The sequence below is a fragment of the Gymnoscopelus braueri genome (assembly GCF_963280865.1).
Source record: "Gymnoscopelus braueri genome assembly, chromosome: 17".
Classification (NCBI taxonomy): domain Eukaryota; kingdom Metazoa; phylum Chordata; class Actinopteri; order Myctophiformes; family Myctophidae; genus Gymnoscopelus; species Gymnoscopelus braueri.
The window spans coordinates 27,586,661-27,607,317 of NC_137617.1; the positions used below are offsets into that span (position 1 = coordinate 27,586,661).

The window sequence follows — 20,657 nt, forward strand, 5'->3', positions numbered from 1 at the left end:
ATCTATCAATATTTACAAGCAACTTCACAGAAAAACAAGCCCAAACGTCGCTTATAATAAGCTGATATGGCAACACTGGCACACACCCTTCCCCCTATGAGTGGTTTAAAGTTTCACCTCTCGGAATGTGATTGGCCGCTGAAGTTTTGCTGAGGGGGGATAACTTCACTACTTCAGAGAGAGACCCCATCCTCCTCCTCCTCACACATACTCATACATAGATGGTGAGAGTGTGTGGCAGCTATTCTTCTCTGATCTATCTTATCCCTAAAAGGTTAGGAGGATCTAGGCTACCCCAACTATGGAGGTTATTAAGAATAGAATATTACAACTACAGTTCGTTTCGTGCTGCTGAACTTTCACTCGCAGAAGTTATTTTAGGAAAGATCTGTCCTTCTTTGGAATAACGGTTTGATCCATCATCCATTGAGGAAAATGGCTCGTTTTGGGATTTATTATCACTTTGGGATTCTACTATTTGCCATTTTTGATGTGGCGCGATCCAACTACTCCGAAGACCAATGCACATGGAAAGGAAGGCAAGTATCTCCTTAATAACAGAAATAATAATAATACTACATGACAATAAATATGCTATACTAGTTCATGATGTGATAATGAGTATGACACAATAGTTTGTCATTCAGTGATGCAACAACGGATGTCTCTTGGCGTGCATTTTAAAATATACAAACTGATGCATTGATTGATTGATTTCTTTATTAACAGTTTGCAAAGAAAACAAACGCAATGGACTGTGGTCAGTGACCAAACGAGTTGAGACATGCTCATTAGAGGGCAATTCAAATTGTTGTAGGCTAGTGTTGCGCTTCTGCCTCAGGGGACAGTGGTGGAAAGTAACTAATTACATTTACTCAAGTACTGTATTTAACTACACTTTTGAGGTGGGCTACTTTTACTTTACTGGAGTATTTCCAATTTTCGATACTTTTACTTCTACTCCACTACACCTCAGAGGCAAACATTGTAGCCTACTTTTTACTCCACTACAATTATGTGAAAACTTTAGTTATAGGCTACTAGTTACTTTGTAGATTTGGATTATATTACAAAACATACATTAACCACTTCAGCCCTATTTAAACTTTGGTTATTTGAAAATAGCCGATCTACACAACATCTCGCGACTTTTTCTTAAGTACACAAAATGTGAGTACTTTTTCCATCACTGCTCAGAGTCAGGGATGTGTGCAATCAATAGCCATGATGACCAACATCAACATGGTAACATAGGCTAAGTAGTTAGGGCGCTCAAATCGGAACAACATATCATGCAAGCTGATTTATTACGTTTACCCAGTTAACCATATTCAAATGCATTGTTATTTAATACGATGGCCGTTACAGATGCGGTGAAATGATCCAGATTTAGAGAAACTGCCAGTAGGCGGCGCCCTCTCTCCCTCCCGGTGGCTGCGCACATCTGAACTCACTGCGGCCTGCATTTATTTGATTTGATGCATTTCTACTTCGAATAGTCATTTCTAGTTCCACTTCCTGGCTCTTTCATGTCGCCAGCTGTCCCCCTTTCCGTGCCCACATCTGAAATCAAAACCTAAAAACCACACGTCCTGCACTAGTGCCCAGCGCAATTTTCTCTCTTGGTTTCCAGAGAGGTTTCACCACTTCCTCTGATGGTATGTGGGATGACTCAGATTTCATGATGTGGTGAGAGAAACTCTGTTAGGTTTGGAGGTCAAAGATCTGGAGGGAAAGGGGGGGTAAAAAAAAAGAAGAAAAAAAAAGGTTCAAACTGTACATAACCTTGCCCTAACCATCTCTGTTTCTCTTCCCCTCACAGTGGTTTGTCCCAGAAGGCAGGCAGTGTGGAGCAAATCTCCCTCCACTGCTCAGAGGGAACCCTGGACTGGCTGTACCCCAAAGGAGCCCTCCGCCTGACGCTGTCTCCCCGTCTGCCCTCTAACGCGGTGGGGCCCGGGGGCAGCAGTTCGGGCCTCATCACGGCCTGCATCAAGCCCTCGGAGGAGTTCCACGGAGCCCAGCTCTATCTGGAGAGAGACGGCGTCCTGGAGCTCCTGGTCGGAGACCGCCTGGAGACCTCTCCACCGCCCAGGGTGCGCTGCTTCAGCCGCCTGCCCGGCGAGAGGGTGGCCCTCTACCTGCAGGCCACGCCGTACCAGGACATCAGCCGCCGCATCGCCTCCTTCCGCTACGAGCTGAGAGGGGACTGGGCGGCGCGGCTGTCCCTCGACTCAAACCCAGTCAGTGATGAAGGTGAGCTTGCAGAGGCAACTGTTAGCCTTGTTGGTTCAAGTCAAAGGGTTTTTGAGTGGGCGAGGGGTGGATTTTGGTAATTTCAAGAATGCTCTCTGTTCGTTTAATTTCATGAATAGTGAGCATGGAGAGTACTGAGGGATCTGGCTATACATAGTTGCCAGATAGTGTCACTGCAAAGATTTAACACAATTACCAGTCCCTTCATTCATTTCCTTCCATGGAACAATGAATCATGTTATATCGTGCGCCATAAAATCCACATCGAGGATGGCTCATAATTTCAAACAGACTCCTCTGGAGGGTTTGTTGGACTTTCCATGGTCCATGCAGAGTGTGTGACTGTGTGTGTTGGGGGGGGGGGTGGGGGTGCAGTGGCAAAAAAAAAGTTCCCTGGAGGCGTGCAGAAAGAGTCAGTCTACTGGTCTGGATTTTGGAGGAGAACGAATGAGGAGTGGGGAGAAGGGGGTTGCACAAAAGCCCAGTATGTGGGGCCTTCTCCAAAAGTCCAGGGCTCTTTCAATGGGGGCTGCATGAGCATTCTGGGATTACTGCGGTCGCTCAGGCAACAGAGAGGCCTCTGCCCAGCTGAGATGCTCCCCTCTTTTGTTGAGCTGACCCTCTGTGGGGAGACTTGTCTGTAGGAGAACGCTCCCCCCAACTACTCTCTATCACACCCACACACACACACACACACACACACACACACTGATTTAACTGTGAGAGAGTGGGGGCTACAGACTAGAGAGGAAGGAATCCCATTTATCAAGAGAGGTTTTCACCAAGAAGGAGAAAGTGGAGGGTGGGCAAAGGGGCCTCCTCAGAACTTCAGGGCGAGCAGGACTTTTAAAAAAAACAAATGCCAGCCTGCTTTTTATTTCCCCCCAGTTTAGTCAATGCAGTCACCCAGAGCTCGGGTGGTTTGGTTTCACTCCCTTTCTTGTGGCCATCTGTGGATTCTTCAATGAATTTCAGGAAGGGTTGACTGTACTTTCTATCCCCTACCATTTTCTTTTCTTCTTTAAAAAAAAAAAGAAGAAAAGTTAAACAGCTGTGAATGAGGGTGTCAGGCCCCAGTAAAGGAAGGAAGTACCTTCTGAAAAGTGGAAGTGGAATTTTGCCCCCCCCCAACCCCCCCGCCCCCTGCCACTTCTCCGCCTGAGCCCCTGTCCAGCAGGCTTTGATGAGGTGTGACAGTGTGTGAACACCCTTTGCAGGGTTTTAGGAGGGGGGATTCATTGGGCTTTTAAATCGTCTGGGTTGGAGGAGCCTCACACCTTAAAACTATGGCCATCCCCCGGCAACTGTAAAAGTAGCAGCTGTGTGCTCCACAGTGGTTTGGGCTCACTGTGTGCGTGTGTCTCCGCACGGTGTCCAGATTTTCACTCACTTATTACTCACGTCTTTGGGAGTATTCGATCGTACACTGTTATCCTCAAGGTTTTAGCCATAATCAGAGTCTTTGATATCCAGTGGCTCAGTGTATTACTATATATGTCTTGTATTACAGTTTGTGGTACTCTGTAAGATCACCCTCTAAAACCCCCTGTCCTTCTCTCCCCCTCCTCCTAGGCGCCTGCAGACCCTGTAACAACACAGAGCTTCTTATGGCTGTCTGTACCAGTGACTTTGGTGAGTTTTTTACAGCACTGGCCTGAGTTGCCCCCATTAACAATAAAAACACTCCAGACAAAGGACACGGTGTCACACTCAAACTACCCATGTTTCAACCACGATCGGTAGCCTACATTATTATATTTCACAACCAAATGGCAATTAGTCTTTGCAGCACAGCCTATCAAAGTAATGATTCCGTTCCAATTAAGTTCTAATAATCTGTTGTGTCCAAGTCGGAAGGACCCCCGGTTCACCATCAGGCGCCACTCATTTAATACACATTCTATTGTCTTAATATGTAGAGAATGAAGGTGAAACAGCAGTACTTATTTGCCTGCTTACCCCCACCCCGCCTGAGGGCACTGTAGTAGACTCTAATCCTAAACACCCCCCCCCCTCCCTGGACAAAGAGCAGTGACTAATCTGCATGATTCAGATTGAGCTGTAATGGGCATGAGGGGCAGACTCCCCTGACAAGAAATGTTTGAAGGATTATTGACCAGCCTCCATCCTCCATATTCATTTCCTTTTACTATCAATCGGTTGCCTCTGGAAAACAAAATATGTAGCTGTTTAAAGACTTTCAGTAATTGCTGGCATTTAATTTAGTTTTAGCTTACTTTCTGATGACATTGTTGTTGACATTTAGATTTTCTACTTTATATTGCTTTACTAAATCAAACTAATATGGTGCAGTAGCTAACCAGAATGTATTTTCCTCTCTAGTTGTTCGTGGTAACATTCATTCGGTGGATGAGGATGAGAACCTCCGGGCGGCGGTGATAAAGGTCAGCGCCACCCGGGTATTTCGGCAGAAGTACGCCGTGTTCACAGGGAACAGCCGTCTGACCTCCCAGGGCGAGATAAGGACTCTATTGCAGTGCGGCGTGAGGCCTGGGCCAGGCAGTTTCCTCTTCACAGGTCGGATCCACTTTGGGGAGGCCTGGTTGGGCTGTGCACCCCGCTACAAGGACTTTAAACAGGCATACATCAAGGCCAAAGAAGCTCAACAGATACCCTGTGAACTGGCTGTGGACTGATAAATACAAAACAATTCTCCCCAACAGCTATCTACAGAAAAACATAATAGAGGCTGCCTCACACAGCCCGAGCCAAACCCAGCCCTGTTCCATGCTCTGCTTCTGGGCTGACTAAATCTCTCAGAGAAGGGTTTAGGAAAAAGCCATGGGTGTGTTAACTATGGGACGGTGTCACCGTGGTCGATCACAGATGATCCCTTTCAACGGATGCAGTCTTCCCAAAAGACTGAGGACTCGAGTGAACCTGTCAGTGCAATGTCCCAAAGACCAACAGAGCTGTAGTGGATATCTAAGAATTTGGCATTGGACACGTATTCCACAGAGATGCTATCTTCTCGCTTCAGAGCAAATTTTGAGGCAAATTAACTTTGCTATTGATTCAGGGTTTTTGGGTGTCATGTCTTCAAACCTCAGGAAAAATATATGAGATCCTCAGCTGAGAAGTTATTGTCACATTGATCCACCTCAAGGCAGGTGTAATCATGGACCAAGGCTTCAAAATGGCCACTATATATATATATATATATATATATATATATATATATATATATATATATATATATATATATATATATATATATATAGTTTTTACAGTTTTTCTGTTCATAAAGTGACCTGCCACCTTCCATTTATGCAGTCAAACAGCTGTGTTAAAATGAGTCATATCTTCAGTGTTGTTACTGCTTTCGAGATTATGGAAGGCCCTCAAAGGACATTTTTTGAAAAAATAAGAAGATTTGCACTGATATGTGAAAGGGAATGATCTGGAAATTGGTGATGCTGCAAGCACTGAGAACCAAATGAAAAGCAACTATATGTAGCATAGAGGAGCAATTGAGAACTTAATATATGTGCACATGATCTGAGCGCATAGCAGCGCTAGGCTAAAAGGCTAGTTGAATACATTTTCAAGCTCAGCAAGCTAGTGCTGAGAGCACTTTCATAATCTAGCCAAGTCTGAGATTCAGTTTCTATGCTAGTACACACACAGGGTACCGCTGCTTTTCAGGGCCCTGTATAAATATTTCATCTTATAAATGACACATACTCAATTGTTCACATGAAGTCAGTTGTTTAAAATGTCACAGACTTGCTGTGGTTTATATCAGTAGCCATGCTATAATTCTTTTAACAATTTATTTGGATCCCTTTGACTTTAAATATGTTTATGATATCCCATGGTTTGAAATTGGCAGTTCTACTGCAGCAGTGTTGCCAAAGAGGATACATGGTGTCATCAAAGTCTTTCAATGTTGTCTGCTGGTGTTGCCACCAAACTCTACCAAATCCGTCTTGGCAATGTTATTTCAGGACATGTATAACAACAAATGAACAACCGAAGCCATTTATACGGTATGTCACGGCTTAAAGCTACGTAGTTCATTGCAGCCCAGTGATGACTGACTCTTTCTCACTAAGCCGGCATAAGGATGGGGAGGCAGTTACATTTGTCAAAATCTCAAAGACAAATTAAGCTAAGACTGTGTTTATTGCTGCATAAAAATCCACAAACCAGCTTTGTGAGAAACAAGTGCTGACACTGGACATGGTAGATGAAAAGAATAGCAAAAATATGGTTTTATTGCCTAAATTCTGCCCTGTAAAAGAATAACATATCTGATGTGCACTATATTAAGAAGGGGGGGGGAGTGTCATACCAAATTACAATGATGTGCTGGAGTGTAGTACACAGTAAAACCGTGAGTGTAAACTTGTACCTGTACGGGTACATTTTTACATTCAGTCTTATTATTTTGCTGTGTATGTTAACAGAGCTATATACTGCCATTTGCTTTGTCTGAATTTATGTTAATATCAATGTGAATGTAAATATGTAAATAAGAAATTCTAGAAATGACAACAAAAAACTATGGAGGAAAGACCACATTGTCTCAGTATTGTGGAATATTTGTCTGTTTGTCTGAATGATTAAAACATGAACAAAAACTACATTGCTTATTTTGTATTTCTTTATTTTCTATGACACAGAACACTCTAACATATAATATATTGTGTAAGTATAATAGCTTGATTACACTTCTTTTTATAGACTTTAATCCGCTCACCTAACGCAACATTATCACTCTTGAATCTGTAGTACTTCAGTGTATGGGAGGAACTCAGGAGGTTTCTAGCCTTCTAAACATTTCTCAGACATAAGTCACTTCAAGTGCCCCCATGAATCAGGTCCCCAAAGTCCCAAAACAAATGACATGCCTGAAAGCGAGGGGGACCTAAAAGACCAGAAAGATTTAAGAAGAGTGCTCAGGACCCTGACGGCTCCAACGAGGGGGAGAAAACAACGGTTGGAATTCTGTTGTCCTCCGGCCTCCCATGTTCAGGATTCAGGAAGCAATAAATAGCCATTAAGGGAGCGCCATGGCAGAATGAAGTAAGCGGAGGTGCCACACAGTCGCACACTCCATCCTGATGGCGGCATGCCTATAGGCCACGCCTCAACTCAACTAAAGGAACAATTCATGTAAAAAAATGCGTTGTAGGTTAAAAACTGCAGAAGAGTAAAAACATTGAAGGTTACTAAGCAATGCAGCTGCACCAAATAAAATTAATAATGGCCTTGCTAGATTTAGGCAAATGTGAAGCAGATGCACATTGGCACACCTAAATCTAACACAACCATTAATAACTTTATTAGCTGCAGCTGCGTTGCTTGCATCACAGTGTACTATAAGGTCAAACTAATGCAGCATGCCATGTTTTTACCCTGCTGTAGTGCCCGTAAAACTACCAAATTAGCCTATATGGTTTCATCCGCCTTTAATTGAACTCTGAAAGTGTATTTTGGGGTAATTTGTACACCCAGTGTACGATGTAAGTTACACAAACTTTTAAGGAACAAGTCATGTCAGCAAAGGATTTAGAGATCACTCGCCAACTGTCCTAGGAAAAGTAGAGGAATTGACAACTCTGCAATCAGTAATTTCATAACAATTCTAAATGTGTTCCTTCTCCACTCAGCAGAATGGGACTTAAGTTGTTCTAGAGACTGAAACAGGATGTTCACTCACAGCCCTACTGGGACCACAGAACAATGTTGTGACTGGACAGTGGACACATGGATAATACATATTTTCACCATTCCTCCACCAGATGAGCAATCGTGCAGAATCCAATACAGGGCTCTGCATACCTCAGAACCACAATGTTAAACTGACCACCTGCTTCTTCTCATAGCAAAAATATGAGAATCCCAGTAAAAAAAGAAAGAAATCATAGTAAATGGGAACCGCATACAGCAGTGCATGCATATACTCCAGACAGACTATGACACATAGGCTACTCGGGTAAAATCGCAAATTTATTGCATGCTGTAAATCTCTTTGAAAATGAGCAGCTGAGGAATTTTACATGGTCTTTACGTTATATGCAAAAAAGATTCACAAAGACATGACGTGCTTCCCATGTCTGGCATGCTATCTAAACCCAGACCCTACATCAGTAGTCTACTGATGTAAAGCAGTGGTTTTCAAGCTTTTTGTCCCAAGGCACAACAGTGGGCATTGGGCAAGTCAAATTCTTAAGGTACACCTGTATTCATAGTGAAAATAGCAGATCTACAAGCGCCACGATTTTACGAGTTGTGAGCTTGTAGATTGACTATTTTAGCTATTGTAGAAAATGTGTGAAAATAAAATAACATAAAATACAATTATATTTTTTAGGCTATAGAATTTGCCTCTGTATTGGGAAAAGTACTGATATAGTAAATAAAAAAATAAATAATAATAAAATGTATTGTTGTGCATATTGCAATAATACAAATTCACAAAATGTTGTCAAAAAATCCGAAGGCACACCTGGAGTTTGCAAACCGCCAGCCACCCTGACTATTTACTGCCTCAGCACCCCTTTAAAAAAATGTCTTGGCAAGGGGCCCCTGCGTCGCTTGGCTCTGCATCCCCCCCTGTTCACTCGCTCATTCTCTCCTCCTTCTCCTCCTTCTCCTCCTCCCCTCTTCCCTCCTTCTCTGTTCCTCCCAGTCCATCCGAGGTTACTGTTGCAGGACTGATAAGCCAAAACAAAGAGCACTCAAGTTATGCCCCCTGCACTAATATATCATGTGACATTTTGCCAAACGCTCACCCCCCGGTCCATTGTGGTCACTTTGTGACCCCAGCTTGAACCCCCTTAAACAGCATCATTAAGTCACAATATAGCAGATAGCCTACCCCACAGTAACCAGCTAACCACATCAACACTGTTCAATATCAACACAGCTGTTTACTTTTAAGAATCCAACAATTTGAGCAGTGATAAAAGCAATAATCACAAAGTAACAACCATAAAATCCTGGATAGAATAATAAGGTATTAGTAGTATAGTTATTTGGTGTTTATAAATAAATCTAACATTATCAAGTATGTTAACTAATATTACAAATGCTGCTTTCATCTCTGAAGATGTATTTTATAATTGTACTGCATGTGTATGTTTGTATATTAGGTACGTATATATCAAGCATTCCAAGCATGCATGTTGGCACTGCTGCTACTGTCATCCAAACCCATTGCTATTTGCCAGAGGTTAACTCAGTAGAAGTTAGCAAATGTTGGCGGCTCTACAGAGCTGTATTGTGGACAACAGCACACCACAAAGTCTTTCCCCCAACACACATGCACTGTTTTCTATTCTGCTGTATAGCTAGGTGATGTATAGAGGCTGCAAAACAGGAAGCAGTCAGGAAAGGGGAATCCGGAGGGATGGGTGAGAGGAGCTAGGGGTGTGGACTTTGGTAGGCCCCAGTGGGAGACCAGGGGAAATGGCCAGAGCCCAAGCTCCAGAGATGAGAGTGCAGACAGGGGCAAAGTGCTCCAGGACACTCCCTTGAAGTCCAGCATAACAACCCCGCCCCGCCCAAAGCACAGGTCCTGTGTTCCTGGCAGGGGCTCCCATCTATTATCCACCCATGTAAACAGAATGGGTTCATGCTCTAAATCAAGCCCGCAATTCAACACAGTTTGGTTCATTTCAATACTCTATTGTTTTGCATGGGAAATCTGGTTTGTAGACAAGGGATCGGATTAAAACACATGAAAACCGTTCACAACATATACCATATACAGACATAATACAGATGGTATAACAGACAGAGCACCAGTGGCCTGAAACTGACCTGACAAATGCTGCTGTCATTAACCACTTTCACCCTGGTATTTTGGGCATGTCACTCCTGTGACCCTATTTAGGGCATATCACCCTGGTGTCCCTATTTTGGGCATGTCACCCCTGTGTCTCTATTTTTGGCATGTAATAATAGGCGAAAGTTTTGAAAATAAACATTCTTCCAAAGTTTTCAGAATTTGTTTGAAAATAGCAGATCTACAAGCTCACAATGCATCGTGATGAGACACGTTTTGAGTTTGTAGATCGGCAACTTTAGAATGTTTTGATAGGGCATTAGTGGTTAAAAATCCTGATGGTCCAAATGTTAGCCAGGATTTGCCAACACAGTACTCAGAGGATCAGACAGAGAGGAAGTAATCCATAGTATTTAAGATCATTTATAAACCTTATCTTCTGAAACCAGCTTTATCTTAAAGGAGGGAAGATGTCAGATCATTTACTTCAATTGTTTTATTATACATCTTTGAATGACTTGATATTTCCTTCCATTTCATCCTGCCTTTGAAGTGCCTTACAAACAGCCACAGAAGCTGTTCCTGTGAGACATGAGGACGCTGTTTGTGTTCCAGTGGCTGGATGCACGAACCCTAGTTTGAGATTAAGGTTATTTTGAATATAATCTAGAAATGTCTTCAGGAAATCTTAAGTGCATTGTAAGGTAAACCTTAACTAAGGATGGTTCATGTAACCGGCACATGGTCTTCTCCCAAACTCATATTAATGCAAGCTGCAATTGTATGTTTTATCAAAGCAATCATTAATATAATTGAAATCACTTTTAGCTCAATGTTTCTTTTTGCAGTTAGCATGAATATTAACAGCAATTAAATTCTGCATAATCAAAAGAACAAAATGGAACTTGCAAAAGTATTCTGAAAGATCAACAAAAGTATTCTGAAAGATCAAAAAAAGAATGTGTTGTCAATATAATTCAAAAGGGCAGGTAGACAAACTCATACAAAACGTGTCAGTACAGTATACCGATGAACGTACAGCCCTATGACGTGATTAACGCTTAAGCCCTATACTTAGTTGACTGGAGTCCCCCAGGGCTCTATGTTTGGTGCTACTATATATGGCTATGAATTGAATACCAAGGACCTCAATGGAAACCGCAAGACCGCAAGGACTTTTTTGGACGGACCTTTTAGTCAAAATATTATTAACTGTACTTGTGCTGTTTTTACATAATGCCTAATAAAATATTCAATCAATCTATGCCAGGGACTGTGATTGTTTCACTCTACACTAAATATCTTTGCCAAAAATAGCCGATCTACAAGCTAACAACGTATCGCAACACGGCTTGCTGTGAGCTTGTAGATCTGCTATTTTCAGCGGCTGTTCACCCCAGAATAGGGACACTATGGTTCAAGTGATTAAGATTTAGTTATGGATTGAAAATGCTATACTGTCCATATGTGCCAGACAGCGTTTCCTCCACACTGTCAGCCTGGTCCAGGCTCTCTCAGTGACTCCATGCATGCTGCTGGTCCTCAGTCATCTTAGCACCAGCTGAGAGTGGGCCGAAAGACCCATGACCACTCTCAGTCTCAGACATCCCACATTCCCAGCTGACAATTTCTGGTTCCCACACGACACACACGCACAGCTGGGCATAACCACTCCCACATGGAAATTCTGTATATTTGCAAGTGTGTGTGAACATGCCAACGTGTTAATGACCAATTCTCACATTCAGATGACAGGCATCATCAAATACAAAGTGTCACGTCTTCTTCCTATTTTTCTAGCAGAACGCTTTTATGGGCACTTTCTTTTCCTAGCCTGACACTTCAAGGCAGCCCACTTTCTTTTTCCTTTTTAGCATTTTAATAATTATTGATGCTGTAGCCTCTATTCACGAAGTACCCTGTGGTCAGCTTCTAATAAGAGTTGGCGGTGTGGGCAAGATGAGAGGTCAAGGCAGAATACAGAGTGAGGGTAGAGTGGGGCGAGAGCATGTTTATGTGGCCATGTTATCCCTCTGAAGTATTGAAAGGAGGCGAGCGACGAGGCCCCTTTGTTCCTCAAGAGCCTGCAGATGGCTGTAATCCCTTTCCAAAAAGTGCACTGAAAATCAATCAAGGCAGGGTGGACATGGTTTACGCCAGTGTAAAGGCGGGAGAGACACGACTTGGGGAGGGGGTTCCCACAAAGAAACACGAGTTAGGGGAAATGCAAGCGTCTTTGGTGCCTTCCCGCCAAAAAAAGGTATTGTAAAGGAAACACTGAGTGTGTGAATTGCGACCCCCAGAATTGCGACCCCCACCAGGGAAGGCCCTGCCATCCCTCTATTTCGAATGAGTACAGCTGCCATGCCCTTAAGGAATCCCAGTGTTGAGACAGCCCTGTAGGGGGTAAGGCCAGAAAACCTCCCAAACGATGACATCATACTAACTAGACTACTATGAGTGTCATTCAAATATGTCAGGGTGTGTGGGATCAGAATCATACAGCGTAAGCGAGGGAGGGAGAGATTAAAGTGTGCACTCTAAAGTATGTTTGGCCATAGGTACTAGACAGAACAAGCTAGGACATTTGCAAAAAGTGAAAGTTTGTTTCTCGAAATTTTGATTTCAAACAGAAGGAAATAAAATCCTGTATTCACGTTTGTCTCAGAAAAGGGAGGATTTAAACTTGATGTACTTCCTTGTAGGCCATGTGGTGAACCATGATAAAGTACATTTTTGTTCCCACGTCTGGGCACTACTTTTTCAATGGCTTTTCCCATATATTACACCCTTGTGGTTAAAAGTTATTTTTGTCACAAGCCATAAATGTATATAAATGGGAATTACAAAAAATAAAATAATCTTATGGTGATTGTTTTTGCTTATAAATATATGAATATTAATTTTGAACACAACATTTCTATCAAACTGTCATACAATATTTATTGTGTTAATGTCACACCATGTCTCATGAGTAGATCAGACCCCCCCTCCCCCCTCACAAACTTTTAGGTACTCTGATAAAGCGCATCTCCAGGGACTCCGAATCCCCCGTACATAAACAGCAGATCCAAAACGACAGGTGGTAGCTGGGGTGAGCAGCATTTTTTTTAGCAAGACAGCAGTGGTGAGAGCAGCAGCATCAGCAGCATGAGCAGCAGCAAAAGCAAGCAGGGCTGAGTAGTGCAAACGTCCAGTTAAATAGAGCGGTCTGAGAATGAAATGAGTGTGTGATTGGATGAGCGGATGTGAGCGTGGAGCTGAGGCGGCCCAATAGTAGGCCACCAACAACTGCACTGAGTTCCCTGATAGAACTTGCTCTGAGCATGTCTGTGCCAAGCGCGACGCTCACTCTCACTGCACCCTATACCTCACTCCATCTCAACCCACCTGAGCCTACCTCACCACCACACCCCATCCTACCTCTCCCCACCCCATCTCAGCTCACCTCGAGGTGGGGTGCGGTGGACCCCACCAGGATGTTTTTACATGTACAGTCTGCTGCACAGGAATATGAAACTTTAGTCATCAAGAGCCCTGATACTGATGTGGCAGTGATTGATTTAAGCCTGCAGTCAGATTTACCAGGTATTATCAGCTCTTGCTGTATGTTAAAAAAAACACCCTGGTGGGGTCCAGCCCACCCCACCTCGAGGTGAGCTGTGATGGGGTGGGGTGAGGTGGGGTACGGTGTGGTGAGATGGAGTGAGGTAGGGTGGCGGGTGCAGTGAGAGTGAGGGGTGTTGTGTTGAGATGGGGTGGCCGGGTGGGGCGAGATGAGGTGCGGTGAGAAGGGGTGGGGTTGAGATTGGGTGATTTCATATCTACTGATGAGACATGCTGTGACACTAACGCATACAAGTAAGCATAAGATTTCCATTTTTTTAAATTCACATTTATATACATTTATGCTTGTGACAAAAAAACTGCAGGATATTTTGCAGAGAACTTTTAACCAAAAGTCCACAAGGTTATTGTCTATGCAAAAATGCTTTGAAAAAGTAGTAATAAGGATTTTATTAGGTAGGCCCTAAACTTACAATGCCCTTGATCGCAGCCGGAGTTATTTGGGGGTGAGACATATAGGGTTGCTTCTGCTCCCGACAGGATCACACACCCGAAAAAGGTATTGATCCCAGGCTACATAAGGGAAGCAGAAATAACACATGGTGTTCGTTGTATGATAGGGGTCATTAGTTCTCTGTTTCATTGAGAAAACATTTAGAGAAGGGGTGGGGTTGAGATTGGGTGGTGGGTGATGTCATATCTACTTATGAGACATGCTGTGACACTAACACATAAAAGTAAAGCATATTTTGTGCTGAGTTTGAGTTGTAACCATAGACTGTGGTTGTAACATCCAATTTTGTGAGGGGGGGGGGGATTCTGATCTACTCATGAGACATGCTGTGACATTAACACATTTTTGTATTGTAATAAATATTGTATAGTACTGTATATTGTATAGTGTACTCATTCTGAGCTGTAATGCATCTTTTCTAGTATGGTCCAGTTTTTGCATTATTTGAAGTTTTGGGGCAGGGCAGGCAGGCAGCATTTTTGATTGATTTCTGCCATTTGGGATCAAAGTGTTCTCTTTTATTTTTCTTCCTCTCATTACACAGTAGGTTCAGATATTTTTTTATGAATGAAACGTGTCTTGAGCAAAATATACCACGTGTAATGCTTAATTTAGTTGGGTGCCAATTAGTCCATTTGAGGGGTTTCTTTTTAAAGCTTTGCTGGATTTCAAGGTCTAAATTCACATTTGGGTACACTGACTAATGCATCAATACTTGTCTCATATGTTAGGTACACATATAAATGACAGTTTAAGAGAGATTTTGTGCTGTGAAAATGAATATCAAGACATCTACAAGCAAAACCAGCAGCATAAGATTTCCATTGGTAAAGCTCCTGCCCACCAAAGCGGAGACTTGGGTTTGAATCCCCAGATCCTCTGCAGTTCATCCGGCTTGGCTGGGCACTCCAATGAAATTGAAATTGGGGGTGTTCGAGGGTGAGAAGCCGGTCACTGCACTAGAGACTCCTGCAGGTTGGTCAGGGTGTCTGAACAGCATGGAAACAAACTAGGTTGGACAACATAATCCTCCAATTGTGTTATGCCCTCCTGGTGAAACTCCTGTTTCGGCAGTAAAAGCGGCAGTAAAATGTATGTCAGTCGGAATAGACACATGCTCATCTACACCCTCCCACATGACGAATTGTAGGGGTTAACAGCGACAGGGATTGATCTCCAACAGGTGAAATTTATGTAATGCCATCATCACTGGACTTCACAAAAAGACTATGAAGGTTCCAGCTCATTCAGAATGCAGCAGCCAGTAGTGCCCACTGGGGATAGAGAAGATGAACACATTACTCCTATTAGATAACTTAATTGTCTCTCAATAGAATATAGAATTATTTCAAAATACGGCTTATTGTAAATTTCTTAATGGTTTTGCTGAACACATCTCTGACCTCCTTACTGCCTTTAAACCAATCAGACCCCTCAGATCATCAGACACTGGGGTCTTTAAATGTAGCCAAAGTCCTACTTGGAATAGTCTGTGAAAAAATATCAGACAGCCTTCAACACCTCTTTCATATTCATTGTACCTGAGCAGCAATATAAATATCCCCCCTGGCTTGATAACATTTGAAGCACTTTAAAATAATACAGCTTTTTATTTTATTGCTTTTATTACAGTTAAAATCATTTGAAAGAAAAGTAACCAATTTAGGATGTTGGGTGCAATGAAGTATATATATTGCCCATGAGCGTTTAATTTTTTCCTTAATTTTTTCGCCACAGTATCAAAATCTTCCTTACAGGGCCTAGTGTTACTGAAACATGCCACTGCTCTTGTCAGCCAAGTAATTTGTCATACAAAGACAATTCCATTCTTTCTCTCTCTCTAAGGCTTTCTTATCTAGCTGATGTAAGCCGTGCCCACTGCATGCCACACAGTATAAGCCCTATAGGCAGAGAGTCCATCCATCCACAACAGGGAGACACACACCTGTCCGTGCCTGGGCCTTTAAACCTGGCAATTAACAGACAGGATGGCAATTCTCAGACAAAAAACCCATCGGAGTGTCTGCACAAAGGGCAGAAACTTCACAGAACAATCCCCCTCAAAGCCTTCTCTCGCTCTTTGCCACTTGCTCCTGTGCGTCTCCCCCCCCCCCCCCCCCCGACCTCGTCGCTCTAATCCTGTAATACCGAAGTACTCGCTGTCCTCTCAGTACTCTAGCTTGTGCCTGTGCTTTCTCTTGCTCCACACAGGCCAGCCGTCTTATGTTACCTCCTCGGAGACTTTTTGCGCTGTGTCTGTTGTTCCAAATTGTCCCTGAGGTACGGAGGGAGGCAGGAACGAAACTGCCAATCACAGTTGTTTTTGTTATGTTTCTTTAGCTTCTAGTATCTCCCTCCTTTATTCTCTCGCTCTTTCTTCTACGTGTGGTTTCGGGACAGTATTTTTCAGCGGATTTATCTGGTGCTGCAAGACACAGGGGGTGGGGGGGGGACCCAATACTGTATACTGTACCACAGTCAGTGCAGCACTGTCACAGAAGTCACTTGATCCCTTTATTTGTGTTAATTTAGCAAAAAAATAAACCAGCGTAAAAGCCATGCTTAAGACCAAGTGGAATGTGACTAAGTGATGCTAAGTGCCCTGCGAGAACAGTCAACACTTTTTTCTTAAATGGAAGTGCATTGGAAGAGAGACGTACAGAGGAACTGCCAGGGGCCTTTCAAGCATCATACGTGTTGACAGTCGGGTCGCACGTTGTTTTAGACAGCATGCTTACGTACATATATATCTGCTGCTTCTGCCCCTCCTGGTGTCTAGGAGTTCCTGTTACACTCTCTCCCTCTCTCTCTCTCTCTCTCTCTCTCTCTCTCTCTCTCTCTCTCTCTCTCTCTCTCTCTACTCATTCCAGGGGAACATGTGCGCTGGAATTCTCTCCCAATTAAGACAGGGATTAGCAGGGTCCACTGTGGGAACAGGCCCGAGTGTGGGAAAGCGGAGGGGGGCTGTGTGTGTGTCCCCCCCCCTCCTCCCCACTCCTTCTCACTCCGTTCCCCTCACTCATCCTGGGTGCCCCCTTCAGCCTCATTCTCACTCGCTCCTCGCTCTCTCTCTCGCCCATTTACTGTATAAGTCTTCCCTCTCCGTTTCTCAGCATACCGTCTATTGTTTCTCAGCACAGCCTCCTGTGTTTTCACTCTTGGCCTCGTATTTTATCTTTTATTTACTTTCCCTCTCTCTCTCTCTCCTGGTCTCTCTCCAACTGCTATAAAGGTCTTGTTTTACAAAATCAATTTCTCGCTGTCTCCCCATTAATTTCCCCCACCTCCTGTCTTCAGAATTCTCTAGAAGAACACCCCCCAACTCCCTTTTTTCTCATTCCTCTTTCTCTCTCACCCTATGCACCCAGAATAATTGTTATAATTCTCACTCTCTCCTTCTCTCTGTCTCTCTGTCTCTCTCTCCATAGCTTTGAGTCCTAATTCTCAGAAGCTTGCTGAAGTGCTGTGCTCCCCCCCTCCCTCCCTCCCCCTTAATGCTTCTCTAGCCTTCATTTCTGAACGTTTGTCTGGAAGGGAGCTGGAGACCCTTTGCATGAATAGACGCAGACTGTAAGGACCCAAGGAGGGGGTGAAAAAGAGGGTGAAAAAGACAGCCCCCTCAGAAAAGAAAAGACAGGTGCCGCAGAAAAGAGACAGTTACCCATTCTTGGCACTGGTACAGAATTTAAAAAAAGAAAAAGAAAAGGAGAAAAAAATGGTTTTCCAGACAAATATCTTCATGTTCAAGGTACATATCCAGTAGCGAATAACAGTATTTTAACTCATAGATGATTGCTTTCAACCACACAGAGTATTATAATAATCACAAAATGAAACAAAAAGAAAATATACATCAGTGTTGTAGGACAATGTTACAGAGCTCTAATCTTCCATGGGAATGTCCTCATTGAATTTCACGCTCACTTTGACCTTGTAACTACGCTTGTTTCTCATGATCTTGCAAACATTTCCCTCTCACACTGGATTCCTCCACCACTGTGAATTCCTTGCATCCATGGTCGACTTGTCTTTTGCTCCACACCCACTCTCTCTCCTTTTCCTGTCATTCTCACAAATTCCTTCTCTCTGCACTCCTCTACACAAGGCTTGTCCGTTCCAATTATGTTTGGGCCATCCAACCCCCAGGTTGCACACTGTGTGCGCGCGCACACACACACACACACACACACACACACACACACACACACACACACACACACACACACACACACACACACACACACACACACACACACACACACACACACACACACACACACACACACACACACACACACACACACACACACACACCCCCACACACACACACACACACACACACACACACACACACACACACGACTCTCTCTCTCTCTCTCTCTCTCTCTCTCTCTCTCTCTGTCTGTCTCTCTCTCTCTCTGTTCTCATTAAGCCCATATCAATTAGGCGTCAGCCTCCTAAAACAAAGGCCGCTCTTCACCAGTAGGCTGTCACAGGCCGTGTGAGGCACTTCCTCTTCATCACCCTGCTTCCCATCCTCAGACCAACTCATTCACTTCCTCCTCATCACCCTGCTTCCCATGCTAAGACCAATTCACACACACAGTAAAATGCTCACTGTCAATTTAACTCAAAAACATAAAGTTACATTCTCAGAGTTAACCATGTGAACCCTAGCAACCCTATTCTGGGGGGATCTCTTGCCAAAAATAACAGTTCTACAAGCTCATAACGCGTCGCAATGCAGTGTGTTGTTGTTGTATGTCTGTATATCAAACCTCCGAAACACATGGCACTCAGTTACGCACATATTTGCACTCAAAGGACCTCATTGGAAAAGCTACTGTAGGTCAGAGTCAACATTTATTTGTCAAAAACTGGGCAATTTGTATTACAGCAGTTTAAAAAACATCAAACATACATAAAACAACTGCCTACTATCTACATATGTATGGTCATTGGTCATGTATATGAACGTTTTGTCAATACAAACTTCAATCAAACAATCAATCGAAATCAATTAATTGGTCCACTAAAACTAGACTGGCCTCAAACCAGTCATCCTATCTGTATGAAAAATGTAACCACAATGCAAGAAATGGTCTCATGAATGAAGTAGAGAAAGATTCTGTTGCATGACCAAGAACACCTCTGGCAACTCTCACACAATTAAGAGTTGTGTGTGTGTGTGTGTGTTCTTCTTAAAGCTTTTTTTTAAAGGGATCTGGTGCGATTTCACTTTGAACGATGAACAGAATGATTGTCCCCTTTTGCAGTTCAGTATTAATAAAACGCCAGAGAACTTCCTGTTGTGGTTCCGAGGGTATTTAAGAATATGTTCCTCAAGTATTGAATACATGATTGATTTCATTACTCCTTATCAGAATGCAGCACTATTTATGAATTGAATGGAAAATTAAAAAACTCTGAAATACAATAACTTACATTTTGCTCGGTCGGCAACGTTCCATGTCCAGGAAAACCAAGACCAAATAACAATTTAAACTACTACCTTAACCTAAAGCCCCATTGTACGAGGAATATTGAAAATAGCACAAACTGAAAATGTACAAACTTACAACACGTTGCATTGCGATGTGTTGTGAGCTTGTAGATCTTGAATATCTATTTTTGTAAAGCAAAAAATAAATAAATAATAATAATAATAATTAATGAAAATTATTGAGAATGGTTGAATGCCAGGTTGAAAGTGCAAACATTTTTAATATATTATCCAGTCATTCTATTTAGATTTGTAGGTTATGACCTCATGGCGAGAGAGGGTGGCAGACCAGACGGAAACACAGTGAGGACAGTGTGTCGTGACACGAACTTGAACTGAGGGGGGAAAAGAAAAGACATGAGAACCTTTCCAATGAATCGGTGCGCTCACACTTGTGTGTGTGGGAAAGTTCCAGCTCTGTACATTTGTGATGTAATGTCTGTCTGATAGTACCGCTACCTATTCATCACGTATGGCATTCACTCTTATGCACGCAGCAAAATGCATCTGAGGAGGACTGTGTGTGGGGACCTTGCTCTCGCTGTCTTTGTGGGGCTCAACAACAACCTGGTTCTGGATTTTCCCACAGATCTGCCGGTGTGAGGAGGAGTGGTCCCCTATGCAGCGCCCAGGCTCTTTTGGCACGGTGACTATGTTGGCACAGGCCCAGACTGCACACCCCCAAAACCACCACCGTTTCCCAGGGGTCCTGGGAGTGTAATACATTACTAACAAAATCCTACTTCCCATTCCTTTCCAATCCACCCCCCCCCCCTCGCCCCCTTCCCCCCACCACACACACACACACGACTCCCCTCCTCTCTTGCCTCCCACAGTTGGCATGCCCCCCGAACGTGGGTTTTTTGGGGAGGGGTGGCTGAATGATGTGAATGATATGAATCTCTTTTCCATCACCCTGTTTTTCCAGCTCTCTCTGAGGCTTTCTCAGCCTCACTATTTAGTCTTCTCCACCACAGCTGTTAACGCAGGTTACAACACAGCTCTCATCTTGCAGGAGAGTGGGGGTGCATTTAGAGACCTTTAAGATCTTTTTTGTATTA

At 43.3% G+C, this 20,657-nt stretch overlaps 1 protein-coding gene across 1 annotated transcript; it reads left to right on the forward strand.

Moving 5' to 3' along the window:
• The first annotated feature begins 222 nt into the window (after window positions 1-222).
• On the forward strand, window positions 223-5,412 carry metrn (meteorin, glial cell differentiation regulator). Its single transcript, XM_080454700.1, has 4 exons — window positions 223-539; window positions 1,823-2,256; window positions 3,829-3,888; window positions 4,600-5,412. The coding sequence occupies exons 1-4, from the start codon at window positions 436-438 to the stop codon at window positions 4,911-4,913; spliced, it is 912 nt and encodes a 303-aa protein (XP_080310826.1). The 5' UTR covers window positions 223-435; the 3' UTR covers window positions 4,914-5,412.
• The last annotated feature ends 15,245 nt before the right edge of the window (window positions 5,413-20,657 follow it).